We start from the raw sequence: 17099 nt of genomic DNA, 5'->3' as shown, positions 1-17099 counted from the left end.
TTGTTTATGTCTAATTGAATTGCGATGTTGCTCTATTCTATCCTTAATTTTTTAAGTTGTCTTCCAAACACAAAAGAACATAAATAACGTAGGATGATTGGCATGTATAGAAACAATCACCTTTACACACCTTTTTTTCCTAGATTTTGGACAGACATAATATGAAACTGGAGGAATTCGTAAACATGACATACTGTGTTTTCTAATGAAGAATATTGATGTTTATCGCTTGCTCTTTATATGGAAGACAGAGTGCGACTCTCAGATGTGGGTTGAATATGAAGGGGTTAAGATTTAAACCACTAGGATTGTAGCGATTAGGTGATTTGGGTTACACACCTGAGCAGTATACCTGTTGAGGGTTGGTAGTTATAAGGTAGTGTGAGTAGTAGGATATTACACATGCCAGAGATAGCCTGACGAAGAGCGAGTGTGTGCTTGGAACTGTACAGTGGCTACTGCGAATACTGCTATGCATTCCTGAAAAATTGGATTAAAAAAGATTTTTGCATCGTAAGCATGTGTCCCATAGTTTATATATATGTATGTATGTGTATATATATATATATATATATATATATATATATATATTGTAGGGGATCAGACTTAAAGCGGTTCTTCACCCTAAAGGGGAAGTTCCGCTAATCTTATCCCTCCCCCCCTCCGGTGCCACAATCGGCACCTTTCAGGGGGGAGGGGGGTGCAGTTACCTGGATAATCCAGGTAACTGCACCCACTTCCGGCCAGACCGCCGCAGACCCCCGCAGACGCTCCGCCCCCCCCCGTTGTGTTCTGGGAAACACACAGTTCCCAGAGACACAGCGGGGGACCATAAGAGACGCGCAGCGCGACTCGCGCATGCGCAGTAGGGAACCGGGCAGTGAAGCCGTCATGCTTAACTTCCCGATTCCCTGACAGAGGATGGCGGCGGTGGCAGCAGCGAGACGAGCGATCGCTCGTCATCTGCCGCCGACATCGCTGGAACCTGGGACAGGTAAGTGTGATTTTATTAAAAGTCAGCAGCTGCAATATTAGTAGCTGCTGGCTTTTAATATTTTTTTTTTAGGTGCAGCTCCTCTTTAAAGTGGTTGTAAACCCTTACAACACACTTTGACCTACAGGTAAGCCTAGATTAAGAAATATCTCCTAAACCTATACGGTTTAGGAGATATTTGCCCGAAGACAGGCACCACTGTCTACGGCGCATGCGTAGACAGCGAAATCCCCCCACTGTAACATCCACATCATCGCCCCCACTGTAATATCCACGTCATCTCACCCACAGTAATATTGGCTGAGTATGTCTGGGTACGGCTGAGCAAGGCTGGGCACGGCTGGGTATCGCTGAGTATTGGCTGGGTATCGCTGAGTATTGGCTGGGTATTGCAGAGTATTGGCTGGGTATTGCAGAGAATTGGCAGGGTATGGCAGAGTATTGGCAAAGTATGGCAGGGTATTGGCAGAATATGGAGGGATGGCTGTGACTGCAATTGTCAGAGCAGCGCTGTGGGCACTACAGATCCAGCACCCAGCGCTGCTGCCATCCGATCTCTCCTCTCCACTCTACAGATCGGTACACAAAGTAGAGAGAGGAACCGGCATCATGACATGACGCTGGTTTGTTTACAAGTGATCCGTCATTTGACGGAGCGATCACATTGTAAACGCCTGCCGGGTGTAAAAGATGGCCGCCGCTCCTGAGCTAGGCCGAAGCCGCAGCGTTTCCTAAGGCCGCGGATCGTGGCGTGTGCCGATCCGAACATGGTGACCCGTTCGGATCATGGATCAGTGACGAACCGCTGCACCCCTAACAGTGACCAGTGAAAAATATGCATTGCCACTGTACTAATGACACTGGAAAGGGGTTTAACATCTTGGGCAATCAAAAGGCTAAATGTGTGCCTAGCCAGTGTTTTACTGTACTATGTGTGCTGCTCTTACTCTTACTTTGCTGTTTTCAGGGGCACAAAGTCCATTCCTTCTCTCCTGCCAGAACGAAGATCTGGCTTGCACGCCCCCTAGGCCGAAGTACAGAATCGTGTGTGTGTGTGTGTGTGTGTGTGTGTGTGTGTGTGTGTGTGTGTGTGTGTGTGTGTGTATACACACACACACACACATATATATACAGTATATACTGTATACATGATTCTGCACAGGAGGGCTGACCGGTAGCAGTAAATCTGCTATAGAGCGGTCCTTAACCACCTCAATACAGGACACTTAAACCCCCTTCCTTCCCAGACCAATTTTCAGCTTTCAGTGCTCTCTCACTTTGAATGACAATTATTCAGTCATGCTACACTGTAACCAAATTAATTTTTTTATCATTTTGTTCACACAAATAGAGCTTTCTTTTGGTGGTATTTATTCACCACTTCATTTTTTTTTTTTTTGTAATATAAGCACTGATGGCCTATCTCATTTCTTGAGGCCCTAAAATGTCAGGACAGTACAATAACCCCCCAAACGACCCCTTTTTGAAAAGAAGACAGTCTGCGGTATTTAGTAAGAGGCACAGTGAATTTTTTGAAGTAGTAATTTTTCCCTCACAATGCTTTGGAATATTAAGAAATATATATATATATATTTTTTCTTCACTAAATTATCATATTTACAAGTTATTTCTCACACATGGTGCAGGCATAATTGCAATTACACCCCAAAATACATTGTGCTATTCGTCCTGAGTATGGAGATACCCCATGTGTGAGACTTTTCCACAGCCTAGCAACATACAGAGGCCCAACATCCATATAGCACCATCAGGTATTCTAAAGGCATAAATTACACATTTAATTTCCTGAGTACCTATCACATTTTTGAAGGCCCTGGAGCACCAGGACAATGGAATTACCCACAAAGTGACCCCATTTTGAAAAGAAAACACCCCAATGTATATTCTATGAGGCATAATGAGTCTTTTGAACATGTAATTTCTTTCCACAAGTTTTTGGAAAATGTGGAAAGAAAATGAAAACCTATTTTTTTGCTCACAAAGTTGTCAATTTAGAACATCTTTCTAACACATAGCATGTATATAGCCAAAATGACACCCCAAAATACATTTTGCTACTCGTTCTGAGTATGGTGATACCCCATGTGTCAGACATTTCCACAGCCTGGCCAAATACAGAAGCCCAACATACAAGTAGCACCTTCAGGCTTCTAACATATAGCATGTATACACCAAGAATTACACCCCAAAATACATTCTGCTGAGCAAAGGGTAAAAAAAGGCTCACCTGTGGTTTTAGCAGGCAGGGACACCATTCCAGAGCAGTCAAAGCATTTTCTAGACAGCCAAAGGAAATGTCCAGGAACTTTCCAGGCAGCCGACAGATATGGAAAATTATGAACATGGTTCAGTACAGTCCAAGGTTTAGCAGGCAGTTCAGGCATAGGCATGGCTAGTTCAGGTGGCAGGCACAGGCATGGCTAGTTCAGGTGGCAGGCACAGGCATGGCCAGTTCAGGTGGCAGGCACAGGCATGGCCAGTTCAGTTGGCAGGCACAGGCATGGCCAGTTCAGGTGGCAGGCAAAGGCAGGGCCAGTTCAGATGGCAGCAGGCAGCACTTTGTACATTGGGCCTTGGTCAGGTAAGACCCGAGGACAGGGGTGTAGAGGCTTCTTCCCACCCAAATCTCTACGAAGCCTCCGAGTCTCCAGACCCTAATCCGAGAAAACGAAAAACCTGGAGAAAAATGTTTTCTCCACTCGTAAAACTTTTTCTGGAGCCCCTCACATGTGAGACCCCTGTGCTGTACAGTGGCAGGGCAAATGATCAGTTCAGGATAATAGTGTAGTGAAGTATGATAGCTTCGATAGCAAGTTCCAATGCAGAGGCCTGGCTGGGAGGGACAGTCTGGACAGTAGTATTGGGTGTCACTGCGAATTCCTCTACTTGAACACACACATCATTTTTTTGGGGGTTTGCGACCTGTTTGGGTAGGAGGGAGGATTTCAGGGAAAGTGCCTTTCATGGAGTCTGGCTACTGCATCAGAGCGAATTAGTTGAGTGGGTTGGCCATGGGGATAGACAAGGGCTGTGATGACATCTTCTTGGAATCTTAGATAGGTCAGGGAACTTTGGGTGCTCTTAGAAAAAATAATATATGAATTGAACATGGCTAGTTGCATCAAATATATGGCGACTTTCTTGTACCAAAACAGTGATATCCTGGTGGCCAAGTAGGGCTGCGTCATCTGGTCATTCATATCCACCCCCCCCCCCCCCCCCCCATGTATTAGTTATACTCATGGATACATTTTGGCTTCTGGACGGGGCCTTTTCTTCTCTGTAGTTCCACCAAGGTGTCATTGTGTGTTGTGGAAAGGATGTAGACATCTATTTTTTTATCTCTCCACTTCAGCGCTAGTACCTCTTTAGTCCGCATACTGGCCATTTCACCCTGTTTTAATTTCTTGGTGACCAATGTCTGTGGGAAGCCTTTGCGGTTGGTCCATGCTGTCCCACAGGCCACAGTCTGCTTTAGGTACAGATGGCGGAAAAGTGGGAGACTTGTGTAGAAATTGTCTACATATAGGTGGTAACCTTTCCCAAGCAATGGTTAGATCAGCTGCCAGACAATTTTGCCACTTGTTCCCATGTAGGTAGGGCATCCAGGGGGGTTTAGCTGTCGGTCTTTTCCGTCATAAATTATAAAGTCAAATGTGTAACCCGTGGCCCTGTCACACACCTTATAAAATTTTACCCCACGTCTGGCTCTTTTACTGGGCATGTATTGTTGTATTCCAAGTCGTCCAGTGAAGTGTAAAAGGGATTGATCCACACAAATATTTTTATCAGGGGTAAACATCTGCTTGAAACTGGCGGAAAAAAAATTGATTAGGGGCCGAATTCTGAATAATTTATTGTAACTGGGATGATTTCGAGGGAGGCATTGGGCATTGTTATTGAAATGTAAAAATCTCATGATCATCTCATAACGGGTTCTGGGCATAATTGACGGCATGTGGTGGATAGGTTGGGTAGGAATGGACTTCATTTTTTTATTTATTTTTTGTCAGCCCCATGTTGAGGGTTAGGCCAAGGAGAATTTTAAATTCTTCCACGGTGAGGGGTTTCCAAACAAAAGGACGGGCATAGGAAGAACTTGGATTGTTGGCTATATGTTGGCTGGCATATAGATTACATTACTCCACAATGTCGGTTAGGAGATCATTGGTAAAAAATAAATGAAAATAATAAAGTGGGGTTACATTTTCCATCTGTATCTGAGGGCCTGGCTGGGATGTAAAAAGGGGAATTACAGGTTCTACTGACGTATCAGGCAGCCATGTTGGATACAGTAGAACATCTGGAAGGCTAGTATGGGCACTGCCTCGTTGTTACTAGCATCTGGCCTATCTTCTAGGAAGGTTGCAGAACTGCTGGTGGATGCCTGTCTATCCCGGAGTGCTGCGCTGCTGGTGGATGCCTGCATATCATCCTGGAGTGTTGCGCTGCTGGTGGATGTCTGCGCCTGCTCATTTCTCCCGTTTCTCCTTGTTAGGATTCTATCTTCCACAGTTTCCATCTCAGAGCCACTGCTTTTCACTGGCTCATAATTGCTATCCGAGTCTGACGGAGAGAGTTCCCCGCTACTCTCGTCCGACATACTCTATCTGGAAAGCCTCCTCTGTGCTGTACGGCCTTTTAGTCATGTTGACGGTCAGATGTCAGATGATGGGCAGCAGATATCAGATGGCGGGGCGTCAGATGGCGGGCGTCAGATGTGCCTGATGGCGGACGTCAGATGTGCCTGATGGCGGACGGCAGATGTGCCAGATGTTGGCGGGAGGCAAATGTGTCTGATGGCAGGTGTCAGATGTGCCTTATGATGGTGGGCAGATGTGCCTTATGATGTCGGGCAGACGTGCCTGATGGTGGCGGTCAGATGCGCCTGGTGACAGCGGTCAGATGCGCCTGGTGATGGCAGGCAGATGCACCTGATGATGGCGGGCGGCTGATGTGTCAGATGGTGGGCTGATGTGCCCGCTGTTGGCGGACAGATGTTTTTGGGACACTGTGTTTTTGGGGACACTAGCTGGGTGATCAGTGGGTAAACGGCGGACAAACAGCTATAAACTCACTGATCTTCCCGGCTGCAGCACAGATCTCTCTTTCTCTCCTCACTGACAGGCTCTGTGTGAGGAGAGGAAGAGATGAGAGCAGTTACAACCGCTCTCTATTTACAATACGTGACAACTGTGATTGGACACAGTCGTCATGTGATCAGGAGGGCCAATCACATGGCCCTCCTGTTGTATACTGCTCTGCAGTCTCTGGGGGTCACAGGCAGATCGGGATCGTGCCGCTGCGCGGGCACGCGTTGGGCCAATCACCTGTTATCTGCCACCCATCCCCCTTTGTTTCCCTTACAATGGCTGTGATTAGACACAGCCATAGTGCAGATCAGGAGGGCAAATTACATTGCCTTCCTGCAGATCCGAGATGCGGCATGTGCGGGGGACACGCGCGCATCGGAATCGCGCAGCTGTGCGGGAGCGGGCCGCGCGATCCCGCTACTTCTGACAGGACGTTCAGGAACGTCCGGTCCGAAGTAGAGAGCTCCCACCCAGCCGTTTATATGTAGTGGCCGGGTGGGAAGTGGTTAAAGGGGTTGTAAAGTTAGTTTTTTGTTTTTTTTTAAATAACAAATGTAGTGGATGACAGTTGGGATCAAAGTTGATTGTTCAAGTTTCAGTTGATTGTTCAAGTTTTGAGTCAACGTACTGACTGCCATGATCTCTGGATAGAGATCTGTTCAGCCTTGAAGTGCCCAGCTGCGAGTGGCTACTCTCTGGGTGGAAATAGAGACTTTACTAAACCTGCAGTTCAAGGTGCCTGAGTTCTTCACCCATGCCCTCTGTTCCCTAAGAGACTGTGTTTGTGAATATTCTATTGCAAAATAAACCTTTTTGAAAGGAATTCATCTGTGTCAGTGTACAAGTCGTTGGGTATCAACCCTGGGAACCCCTAGACGTGGAGGAGCAGTCCAAGAGAAGATAACTGGTAAGCCCATTAAAGCGGGAGTCCGCCGTTTTTTTTTTTTTTTTAAAGCCAGCAGCTACAAATACTGCAGCTGCTGACTTTTAAAATAGTGACACTTACCCGCCCAGCGCGCCCGCGATGTCGGCACTCGAAGCCGATCTCTCGATCGTCTCTCGGGTGCTGCCGCTGCCATCTTGGGTATGGGAATCATTTCCCGGTCCCTACTGCGCATGCGCAAGTCGCGCTGCGCAATAAGGATGGTGCCCGCTGCATCTGGGATCCGTGTGTTTCCCAGCAGGCAGCGGGGGACTTTCGGAAAGGGGCGTAGATTCTGTGGAAAGGGGCGTACCTTCTGCGGAATCTACGCCGGAAATGGGTGCAGATACCTGTACTGTACAGGTACCTGCACCCCGCTGAAAGGTGCCAATTGGCGCCAGAGGGGGGGAGGATTTAGGGTGGACCTCCGCTTTAAGTCAAGGCCACCCTGCAACGGGTTATGGCCTCTACACAAGCATGTTATACTTACCTCCACTGTGCAGCTCGTTTTGCACAGAGTGGCCTCGAACGTGGTCTTCTGGGGTCCCTCGGTGGCTGTCTTGACTTCCCCCCGCAAGTACTTTTCACGTTCATGCAAGCTGGTGAGTAGCACTTGCAGGCACGTTCCCGTGCTACAGCCGGCAGCTATAGCCGATCGCTGTATCGCTCAGCCCCGCCCCCGCCGCGCTGCGTCATTGGATGTGATTGACAGCTGTGCTGCGTTCAATCCATCCACTCTAGCCAATCAGTGGCCAGGCTGAGCGGCGACGAGGATGTCGGGGGCGAGCGCATGACTTTCGAGGGATCAGATAAGTAAAATGGGGGGGGCTGGCACTGTCAGATGTTTTTTCAGCTTAATGCATATAATGCATTAAGGTCAAAAAATATTTACCTTTACAACCCCTTTAACTGGTTAAAAAAACAAAAAAGGAAATTGTACTCGGAGTCACTCTGGATAGTAAGGAAAGGAACAAAGAGCAACAAAGAACATAGACCTGAAGTGTGCCAGGGTCACGTGGTCAGTATGCCTAAAAGGGGGGAAAAAATAACACAGTAAAATGAAAGCTTAACAACCAGATTACACCGTGAATAACGTCTAACCTGGGGTGGCGGCAAAAGAGGTATGTATCAAACCTTCAGAAAAGGAAGCGCTAGGAAAGGCAGTAGAGGACCAACCCAGCATAAGACAAAAGTAATACAAACAAGCTTGGTATAAACCAACACCAAGCATCACACCATGCCAGGCTCCAAGAACCTGACAACAGTGCCGCCCCCGAATGCCGCGTCTTGCGAGCATGCAGATGTAACAGAAAGGGCTGGGGTGCCAACTAGTAAATTGGCTAAAGTAAGTGAGTCCCTGGGCTAGAGGCAACTACACCCCTGGCTTAAGGCACCACAAAGCCAGCTAAGGCCCCCCCTTGAGCCCCAAGCTGGTAACCCACGCAAAAGGAGACCTGAGAGTATGTCAAAACGTCACGAAAATAAGACCTACGATGGAAGTCAGCTGAGCACAGCAGGGAGTCTACTCTGCTGGAACCAGACGAAGGTGCAGAAAAATAAAACAACCTGACGGATCATACAACATGAAATGCTGAAACTAACTCGATACACCCAGAAAGTGCTGAGGGCCGACACAAGCTGGAGGAGGCAAAAAATAAAAACAGAAAAGCAAATAGGAACTGGATGTTAACCATCAGGACTGAAAACCTAACCCGGGAAGCCCAGAAAACATGCCAAGCAGTGTCATGAGCCTACCTGGTATTTAAAACAAAACCCAATGATCAAGGCTGCTGCGCCAGCAAAAAGAAAAACCAAGCTACCACAACTGGAACTGAAAAGAAAGTGCGACGCTGGTACATGCTTCCGAGACCCGAGCCTACAGATACTGTCCCGGGCCCCGAGAGGGCCCCGGGATCCACGAAAGCCCCTGAGCCAGTGAAAGCTGCGGAGCAGCGAAAGGCTGACTAACCCATCATTCCCTACCCTAGCGCAACTCCTGGCCGGCCGCAGCTAGGAAATTGAAGATAGTGAGGAATGACACCCAACTGGTCAGGAACACAACTAGTGAGAGAAACCGTGAGCAGACAAAGAAACCTGCGACAAGAACGTAACCTGCGAGAAGGAAACGTGACTGAACGAGAACATGAGTAGCGTGATCTGATAACCGTGAGCAGCAAAAAGAACAGAGGCTGCTAGAAAATACGACCTGCCTAGGAAAAGCAGGTTGCATGAGAAACGCGAATCGATGAAACCACAAGAGAAAACCCTGGGGACGCAAGAAGAAACCCTGGGGACGCAAGAGGAAACCCTGGGGAAGCAAGAGGAAACCCTGGGGACGCAAGAGGAAACCCTGGGGACGCAAGAGGAAACCCTGGGAACGCAAGAGAAAACCCCGGGGACACAAGAGAAAACCTGGAAAACAAGAGAAACCTGGAAAACGAGAGAAACGTGACATAGCATGAGAAACATAACATTGCATAAAACGTAACATTAACCGGAAACAGTAACATTGCATGAGAAACCATAATCAGCCTGAGAAACGTAAATTGCATGAGAAACGTAAATTGCATGAGAAACAAAGCGTACGAGAACTAACTGCATGAGAAACGTTAGTTAGAACAAAATATGAGTGGAGTAAGAACAGATGAGAAGTCTTGCCACCGACCAAGCCAATTAAAAACGATCACCTCAATCTGTTACACCCATAGACGTGATGGGTAACCCGCGGTGGAAAAACACGGACAACCCAGCTGTGTGTGACAACCAGAAAACCTAACAACCACCCGCCGGAGACACCACAAACCCCCTGGCACCTGACAAGTAAAGGACGTGGAACCTAAAGTGTAAGGACGTAGGTCAAGAGCGCATGAATGTGAACCTGATGACACCACCCTAATGAATGCAGAAGTGAGCCCAAGCAACCTGCAGCGCCAAGACAGGAAATTAAAAATGTACACTCAGGGCTAAGGTACCCACAGCCCGTGGTCGGTTTTAGTAAAAGGTGTAACGGTGAACGTATACGTATGATGTGTGGACTACAGGCGAGAAGATTGTGGGACGACAATCAATTAACAACGAAACCTCAGCCCGTATGGACCTGTAGACGTGACAGATCCTAGATGTATGTACCAGCTAACGGAAAAGCCGCAAACGAAGGGCCACATGAAACATACAACACATGGGAAATGTACTCACATGGGAAACGTGAACATGGGAAAGACGTAAGCAACATGGGAAAAAATATGAGAAACACGGAACACTTACGAAAACATAAGTTGCCTGAGACACATAAATAGCATCAGACAAGTACAATGAATGAATGAAATACTTGTATAGCGCACAATGCGAACTGAATCGCCTCTAGATACAACAGACGCGTAAAATTGCAGCAGACGTGTAAATTGCATGGGAAAATTTAACACCTGGGAGCAATAACTACCCTGGAAAAACCCTATAAGAACCAGAAAAAAAAAAAGTGAAAACGTCCACCGCCAGAGAAACGCAAAACGCATAAGCAATGCAAAATTGCAAGAAAAACCCGTAAATTGCATGAAATGTAAATAGCATAAAACCATAAATCGCACGAGAAAACCATGACCACATGAAATGTCCACACACAAATTTGCATGAGAACCGTAAATTGCGTCAACCGTAATCGCATAAAGCCGTAAATTGCAAAAAACTTCAATTGCGTAATGACCCGTAAATTGCCTGAGCCCGTAAATTGCCTAAGAAACCGTAAACTGCATGAGAAACAGAACCTGCCTGAGAACCTGAAAATTGCATGAGGACCCCCACCAGGCACAGCACACAGCAGACACAGCATATAGGAGCAATGTAAAAAGCCGGCCGGCAAACAGGAGCCCGTCCTCCTCTCCTACAACGTGGTGGCGTCACTGCGTGCCTTCCCAGAAGCGTTTCGTCATACCTGACGTTGTCAATGGGGAACGTTCCCCATAGGAACGCTGGAGGAGAGGAGGACGGGCTCCTGTTTGCCGGCCGGCTTTTTACATTGCTCCTATATGCTGTGTTTTATCTACGTACTTGTAAGTGCATTACTTTTATTCTATTAAACTGTTCCTACGTTATTACGCTATGTCAGTCCCTTTCTTTTCTGTGGGCCTCTGAGTTTTTTATTTTGAGACCACGGAACAGATTACTATCCTGGAAATACCGCTAAGAGATGGAGTGCTGACCCAGTGAAGGAAGGTTAACTTGGATGTGATCCACCGACCATATATATATGCTTCATTTCATATATTTTCTGGTAAGCGCATTCAACATATGGTGACGGGCACTTCATGCGCTTTGGAAAGTGTTGAACCACTGTGGTGCTGTTATTTAGGAACACTAACGTTCGTTATTTGGATTCACCTATGAACTTTTCCTAGATTGGACTTTTTTCTTTTGCCATTTTTTGGCTTTTTTTGCTATCTATACACAATTTGAGGTGTTTTGCATAATTGTATTAATTATTTATCTGCTAATTAATTATAGTTTTTATTTTTATTATCTCACATTACACATATTAGAGGGTTGGCGCAGCTTTATATATTTTTCTATTGCTGTTGAGTGCCATATCGCATTTATTGCTGCTGCCTATTTTGTTAGTCTGTTAGCTTTACACTATTTTTCCTAGCGCGGTTTACATTTTTCATAAGTCTGGGGACATAATGGATGTTCCATAGGAGGTACACCGGGAATGCAGTCTCCAATCTGACAGGAGCCATCAGCAAACCCCCCCCCCCCCGGCAGAACCATACGTGGGAAGTCTGTGACGGAAACCTCCCGCCCCCCTCCCCTCCAGCAGAGGCAGCCAGAGTAGAAGGGGGGCGGGAGAAAGGCTCCCCCGTGGAGACAGAGGCTGCAGGCGAACCCCCCCCCACAGAATCACACGAGGGAAAACTGTACCAGAAACCTCCCGCCCCCCACCCCTCCAGCAGAGGCAGCCGGAGAAGGAGGTGGGCGGGAGAAGGGCTCCCTCGCTCATGGAGACAGGAGCCACCAGCAAACCCCCCCCCCCCCCGGTAGCACCATATGGAGGAAGTCCGCAGCTGGCACCCCCCCTCCCCTCCGGCAGAGACAGCGGGAGAAGGAGTCGGGCGGGAGATAGGCTCCCCACTGGAGACAGAAGCTGCGGACGAACCCCCCCCCCTCGGCAGAACCACACGGGGGAAGCCAGTGACAGAAACCTCCCTCCCCCCTCCCCTCCAGCAGAGGCAGCCAGAGAAGGAGGTGGGCGGGAGAAAGGCTCCCCCGTGCAGACAGAAGCTGCCGGCGTGTAAAACACCCCCTCTCCATAGGAAGCTGAGGCCCAAGCCCACAAGCGGAGCTGGCGGGGGCCAAGAGCACCCCTGAGCAGAAAGTAACCACCCACCTGCCTCCTCTGATCCGCCGAAAGTGACGTCAACACGAAAGCCAGCGACCACGAGAGGAGGAGGCAGAGGAGGGCAGGCTTTATGCGGCCTGACTCCTCCTACAAATACAGGCTGACCTGCAGTCAGCCTTACACTAAATAAAGATGTCAAATAGAAATAGATCCAACATCAATCACAATGCCCACTGCTACTGACAACCTTAAAAAAACAAAAACTGTTCTGCACCTGACAAAGGCTCCCATCGTCTGACAGCTCCGCCGTCTGACAGTTTGTAAATAACTAAGGGGCATGCTGGGTTGATGATGGCACAAGGAACATGTTCACCTGGTGACGTCAGGTGGCCTGCCTGCTTAGTTGTTTACGAACTGTCAGACAGCACTAACCTTTGTTGGGTGCAGAACTGTTTTTTGTTTTTTTTCCAGTTGGCAGTAGCAGTGGGCTTTGTAATTGACTTTGGATCTACTTTGGGGACATTTATTTTTGGGGGGTTTTTTATTTGTTTTTTTTATAAAGGACATGTAAAAAATTGTTGTTTTTATTTACTTTTTATACTTTTTTGGTTAAGGCATAGGGATACTATGTATTCCTACTCATTCACATATGGGGAGGTGGGATCTGGGTTCCCATTGTTAAAGAACCTTCCAATTTACCCCCCACAACCAATAGGACCAGAGCTATGGGGGACAAGGTGCTTTGAGGGCGACAAAGCACCCCCCCCCCACGTTGAGGGCATGTGGCCTGGTATGGTTCAGGGGGGGGCTTGCTTGTTGTCCCCCCATGCTGGACTGCATGCTCAGATAAGGGTCTGGTATGGATTTTGGGGGGTACCCCACACCATTCTCCCTTTCTTTTTAAATTTTGGCATGAGATTCCCCTTAAATCCATACCAGACCCTAAGGATATTTTTTTTGGGGGGGGGGGGGGTTCGATGCAGACATTCTGTTGTCTACATTTCAGTTGTCATCAGTTGCTAAGTTGCTAAGGACAGTTGCAGCCTGCTTCCCGACCCACTCCTTAACAACCAGCTATTCTTCACACAGAATTTGAATTGGTTGATCATTTTTCGGTTAGTCACACAAAATATTCATTTGATTTGAATTTTTCTTCTGTTGGCTTACTTTGAATTTTGTAAACAGAAAAAATAAACAATTAAAATATATTTTTGAAAGCATTCTTACTTTTCACACCTGCCTAAAACTTTTGCACAGTACTGTATATATAGAGTAATATTAATGATGATTTTACCATTTTGTTATATTCTTTCAGCCAATGGGTGAAGGAAATACAAGTACTGTATATGTATTGGTAATAGAAGTTTAAAATCTGTAGTTATTCAGCTTTGTGACTTTTTTTTTGGCTAATATTTACTATAATTGTAATCCTTTAGGTTTTTTTAACCATTTTTTTCTATGCTTTGGTAGAGGGTGGGATTTTTTTAATTGGTAGATCCACGCCAATCCCTGTCCATGAAAGTTATGTTTATTATTAGTGAATGGAGTACACTTTGAAAACTGACAATTTTTTTTTCTTTTCTTCTTACAGTAAGTACAGAGTACCTGTAAATAATGAGTACATACAGTGCATACAGTGCATCCAGAAAGTATTCACAGAGCTTCGCCTTTTTTCACATTTTGTTATGTTACAGCCTTATTCCAAAATGGATTTCATTAATTTTCCTCAAAAAGTTGTTTGAAATCTCTGCAACTTTAAAAAAAATGAAAAAAAATTCACATGTACATAAGTATTCACAGCCTTTGCCATGACACTCAAAATTGAGCTGAGGTCCATCCTGTTTCCACTGATTATCCTTGAGATGTTCCTACAACTTGATTGGAGTCCACCTGTAGTAAATTCAGTTGATTGGACTTGATCTGAAAAGGTACACACCTGTCTATATAAGGTCTTACCGTTAACAGTGCATGTCAGAGCACAAACCAAGCCATGAAGTCCAAGGAATTGTCCATAGACCCCAGAGACAGGATTTTATGGAGGCACAGATCTGGGGAAGGATACAGAAAAAATTCTGCAGCATTGAAGGTCCCAGTGAGCACAGTGGCCTCTATCATCTGCAAATGGAAGAAGTTTGGAACCACCAGGACTTTTTCCAGAGCTGGCTGCTTTGCCAAACTGAGCGATTGGGTGGAGAAGGGCCTTAGTCAGGGAGGTGACCAAGAACCCGATGGTGACTCTGACAGAGCTCCAGCGTTTCTTTGTGGAGAGAGGAGAACCTTCCAGAAGAACACCCATATCTGCAGCACTCCACCAATCAGGCCTGTATAGTAGAGTGGCCAGGTGGAAGCCACTCCTCAGTAAAAGCACATGACAGCCCACCTGGAATTTGCCAAAAGGCACCTGAAAGGCATGAGAAACAAAATTCTCTGGTCTGATGAAACAAAGATTGAACTCTTTGGCCTGAATGGCAAGTGACATGTCTGAAGACAACCAGGCACTGCTCATCACCTGGTCAATACTATCTCTACAGTGAAGCATGGTGGTGGCAGCATCATGCTGTGGGGATGTGTTTCAGCAGCAGCATCTGGGAGACTAGCCAGGATTGAGGGAAAGATGAATGTAACAAAGTACAGACACATCCTTGATGAAAATCTACTCCTGAGCGCTCTGGACTGGAGTGAAGGTTCATCTTCCAACAGAACGAGGACCCTAAGCACACAGCCAAGATAACAAAGGAGTGGCTATGGGACAACTCTGTGAATGTCCTTCAGTGGCCCAGCCAGAGCCCAGACTTAAACCTGATTGGACATCTCTGGAGAGATCTGAAAATGGCTGTGCACCGACGCTCCCCATCCAACCTGATGGAGCTTCAGAGGTCCTGCACAGAGGAATGCGAGAAACTGCCCAAAAATAGGTGTGCCAAGCTTGTAGCATCATACTCAATAAGACTAGAGGCTGTAATTGGTGCAAAAGATGCTTCAACAAAGTATTGAGCAAAGGCTGTGAATAGTTAGTGTATGTACATGGGATTTTTTTTTTTGTTCTTTTATTTTTAATAAATTTGTAAAGATTTCAAACAAACTTCTTTCATGCTGTCATTATGGGGTATTGTTTGTAGAATTTTGAAGAAAATAATGAATATAATTAATTTTGGAAAAATGCTGAAACATAACAAAATGTGGAAAAAGTGAAGCGCTGTAAATACTTTCCAGATGCACTGTAGTTACCAAGTCAAGTCATATCAAAAAGAGAAAGAAAGAGTTCGCAAACAATAAAATAAGGATTAGATGGCGCAAAGGACCAATCACAGTAAAGACGTTTTTTTTACAATAAAAAAGAAGGGGGGGAGGAAGGGGAGAAGGTTAAAAAATATAGTAATAATCTCCAAAAATGATTATAGTCAATAAAAGTTCAAGTTCAAAGCACCAGTCACAGCAGCCACCTTCAGAGGAGAAGCACCACTCTCTAGAAAAAATATAATGCAAAGAAAGAAGAAGTGCGCCAAGCTAAGTGCAGTATGTATAAAATTGCATTTAATATAATAAAAGCACACAGCCAAATGGCTACTCACAAAAGTTGATGATGGTCAGGCATATCTATGTAGTAAAGGGAGAAGTATCCAAGGTCACGCAAGCTCTGTAGACCAGAAGTGACGTACATGACCAATCAGAAGACGCATTTCACAACATCCATTCTTTCCTCAGAACTGAGGAAACAATGGATGTTGTGAAATGCGTCTTCTGATTGGTCCTTTACGTCACTTCCGGTCTACGGAGCTTGCATTCCATGCTGAGGCACACTTTCGGTTCCGGCCACTCAGCTCAGCGAATGCTGCACAGACTATACGCCGCTGCTATTACAGCATCTGCAAGGCGCCAATTTTAAAATGAAAAATAACTACAGAGCTTGTACTGCTACACCACTTTTTATGGGTCTATCAGCAATCCACCATCTACGCTCCTCTGTGGACAAGTGACCTTGGATACCTCTCCCTTTACTATATAGACATGCCTGACCATTATCAACTTTTGTGAGTAGCCATTTGGCTGTGTGCTTTTATTATATTAATGCAATTTTATACATACTGCACTTAGTTTGGCGCACTTCTTCTTTCTTTACATTCGAGTTTCCAAACACCACAGCTTCTTACCAAACCTGAAGTCGACCACAACCATGTGGCTCATACAAGGTGCAGTCCAGAGCCAATAAAGAGTTGGGGGGGGCGGGGTTCTAGGAGTACATTTTGATTTCTTTTTTTTTATTAATTTTTTTCAGGACTTGTTAGTTTTGCTTGATCTAATTGGAGCTCCAACACCTGTTTTCCCAAACTACTTTCAAAATACTATTCGCTGGTATAACAAACTTCAGTCTATTGGTAAGTGTTTTTTTTTTTTTTTTTTTTTTTATGAAATAACAACTAAAAATGATAGAAAATGATACATATGTGTGATAACTAATATGATATACTGTAATTAATATATATAAAAAACATACTTTCCAGGCCAGCTTTGTACTTCCTAAGGTTTTTCTTTCTGTTAACAATCCATTCTTTGGACCCTAACCAATCAAAATCTGAGAGGTGTAATAAAAATGATTTTTATTATTAATAGATACCTTCTTGTTCTGTCATCTTGCTATCATGATAACAGTCAAGCATACCTCCCATATGTCCCTGATTCGGCGGGACATTCCCACAATTGGCAGCTCTGTCCCGGGTCCCAGGCACCCTCATTCAGGGA

At 45.8% G+C, this 17099-nt stretch overlaps 1 protein-coding gene across 1 annotated transcript in view; it reads left to right on the top strand.

Moving 5' to 3' along the window:
• Window positions 1–17099, top strand: part of QPCT (glutaminyl-peptide cyclotransferase) — a 496499-nt gene that overhangs the window by 365890 nt on the left and 113510 nt on the right. Inside the window, exon 5 of the mRNA XM_077486558.1 lies at window positions 16636–16735. Coding sequence (XP_077342684.1) covers window positions 16636–16735 — 100 coding nt within the window. The remainder of the gene's footprint in view (window positions 1–16635; window positions 16736–17099) is intronic.

The sequence above is a fragment of the Lithobates pipiens genome, unplaced genomic scaffold, assembly GCF_037356315.1.
Source record: "Lithobates pipiens isolate NorthernLeopardFrog02 unplaced genomic scaffold, aLitPip1_a1.2 Scaffold_18, whole genome shotgun sequence".
NCBI lineage: Eukaryota > Metazoa > Chordata > Amphibia > Anura > Ranidae > Lithobates > Lithobates pipiens.
This window is presented reverse-complemented; position numbering and strand designations above follow the sequence as displayed.